A 2,717-nucleotide genomic window follows, 5' to 3' on the forward strand; every position below is an offset into this window, starting at 1 on the left:
CCTGTCCTTGTATTCCCCTATTCAGGTGCATCAAGCAAAAGCAGTGTTTTAATGAGAAATGTTACATACAAAAATGTGGTAGGATCAACTGATACAAATATTATTGTAACATAAATTGCAAATATATTTCTCTAGTAGGTAACTTATCTTTTGGCTCATAATTATTAGGTGAAATATTTGTTTTACGTTGCATAATTAAATGTATTATGTATTTAAAATATCAAGATATTTCTATAATGTCTTGATCTAATAATAAGGTTTTCCTTGCCTTTCTACAATTTAATTTATTAGATATATTAAATTAATCATTTTAGCAATTTCATATTGAGCAGATTAGCTAAAAGTGTTGTCTGGTGCTCTTTAAACAAAGGCTGAAAACAGTTGCTCTCAGTTTCAAATTTTGAGAATTGACCCAGATGATTCTCAAATATGTAAGAGAGTTTATATTCTAATGACATTAGCACAAGCATATGACAAAAATGACATATTTCATCACGTGGGGTGGTATTTCTGAGCATTTGGCATTCTAGAGGTCGGTGTCATGTCAGAATGTAAGTGTGATCTGCAGTGCTATTTTTATAATTCCTCACAGCTTCTCAATACTCTGTGGAGATCTGATGAAGCCCCAGCTGTGGAAGGCGGGGGCGGGGGCGTCTGTAGCTGCACGCCCAGCTGCAGTTTGGGGCCAGGCTGCAGGCTTACTGGGAGCACTGTGGCTCAGCCGCACAGAGGTAGGTGCCCGAGTCCTCCAGCTGGGCATCCCTGATGTGCAGGGTGCTGTATCGCTCCTTAGAATCAAATGTCGATTTTAACCTCACATTCTCCTTTGTTCCTGAAGCCAAGATGAACAGATTGACGAGGCTGCCGCTGGGATTCTGCCGGAACCACTGCACGCTCCTCATGGTGGTAGAAAAATTGCATCTCAGAGTAGAACCGGTTCCCTCGTGGAGACTCAGGGCTGAAGGACTCTGCTTTACCTCGTCTCCTCTCACCCCTGCTTGGAGACAGAGAAACAAACCAGAATCAAAGAGAGGTTGTCACCCACACCAATCAAATAGCCCAGAAGAATGCGCAGCATGAGTTTTGTGTGAGCTCTCTCCCTCTCCACCACCACCATTTCTGGAGAATCCCTAATAGGAACGTGGCTGAGAACAACGCACAGCAAATCTGCACCCACAGAATCCCTAGCACAGCTCCCAGGTTCCTCTGCATGGCCCTTGTCCAATCGCTGGGATGTCTTCTCTCCAGCTCTGAAGAGTGCCTTGTGCCCAGACACACTTGTGCTTACAGACTACAGGTTCTGTCTGAATCACCTTCCTCATTCATCTCAACACAAAGCTCCGCCCACTTCCACCTCAGGACACTGCACTATAATTGCTCCGGGACTGTGGCATAGAGCTCAGGACAGTGCATTTCTAATATAACATATAAAAGGGAATTTGAGGGGGTGAGGATGTTTGAGAAAGGGGAATACTTAAATAAAGAATGCTGGTGGAAAAACTAATTACCTGTGTGTGTGTGTGTGTGTGTGTGTGTGTGTGAGAGAGAGAGAGAGAGAGAGAGAGAGAGAGAAACGAATAATTTCAGTTCTTTGAGTTTGAGGAATTTTAGAACCTAAATGAAATAAAAACAGTGGAGATGTTTTCTCTTGAGTGTCTATTGTCATAATGCCCAGTTATTCTATTTTGTTTTTATCTGTTCAGAGAATTATTCTTTAAATAGCTCTATAGACACATGGGATCCAGTGAACAGGCTGGCTCTAGATAGAGTTAAGGACCCAGGTGAACTCCACATCATGGGGTGTTCTTCTTGCTTTGGGAATGAATTGCCTTATGTCCTTATGTCTCTTAGCTCTTCAAACCTCAGAGCCACTTAAGAAAGGGTAATTTTAGGAACCCTGCAGTGCCCTCTAGTGGCCTGACAGCAGCAACAATAGTGACTTCAAGCCATCTCCACAATCCTCATTAAACCAACCCTTCATTTCCTGGTGAAGGAAATGCAGATGGTCAGAAGACAAGACTGTGTAGATGGAGTTCTAAAAAGAAGAAATTAAAATGGCTAAAGAAAAAAACCTCAAAACTGCTCATCAGCTTTAGCAATTAGGAAAATGCAAATTAAAACAACTTGGGGATTTCATCTCATACCAGTTAGAATATGTAAAATCTATAAAACACCTCACAACAAATGTTGGAGAGGCTCTGCGGGGAGTAAAGGAATCTGCACTCATTTTCAGGGGAATAGTGATTGGTGCAACTCCTCTGGAGATCAGTGTGGAAAACCTTCAAAACACTAAAGATCAGTCTACCACACAGCCCAGCTACGCCACTTCTTGGTATATGTCCCACCCCACAGATGCTGGCTTAACTATGTTCACTGCTGTTCCACTAACAGTGATGGAGGCAGCATAAATGTCCTTCATCTGATGAGTGGATGAGGAGACTGTGGTGCCTATATTATAGGATATTCCTCATTGTAGAGGAAAACGGCACCATAGACTTTGCAGTTGGATGGATGGAACCAGAAAAGATTATTTTAAATGTGCCCACTGAGACCCAGAGAAACAAAACCATATGTTCTGCCACTGAAGTCCTAACTCCAGTGGAAATTGTAGAGGATCCTTTCTCCAAATCTTCAGATGGAAATGTATAAGCTGCTGTAACCACAGAGTCCAGAAAGGGAAGAGGGAACCGTGTGGTTGGGGAGAAGCACTGGAGACG

General features: G+C 42.6%; 1 gene segment (V, D, J or C); it reads right to left on the reverse strand.

The window, feature by feature from the left end:
- Positions 1–333: 333 nt before the first annotated feature.
- LOC127691598 (T cell receptor alpha variable 22-like) lies at positions 334–1,280 on the reverse strand. The segment is given in 2 exon segments: positions 334–994; positions 1,161–1,280. Coding segments are annotated over 2 exon segments (348 nt in total).
- Between the last annotated feature and the right edge of the window lie 1,437 nt (positions 1,281–2,717).

This window comes from Apodemus sylvaticus, chromosome 8 (assembly GCF_947179515.1).
Source record: "Apodemus sylvaticus chromosome 8, mApoSyl1.1, whole genome shotgun sequence".
Classification (NCBI taxonomy): Eukaryota; Metazoa; Chordata; class Mammalia; order Rodentia; family Muridae; genus Apodemus; species Apodemus sylvaticus.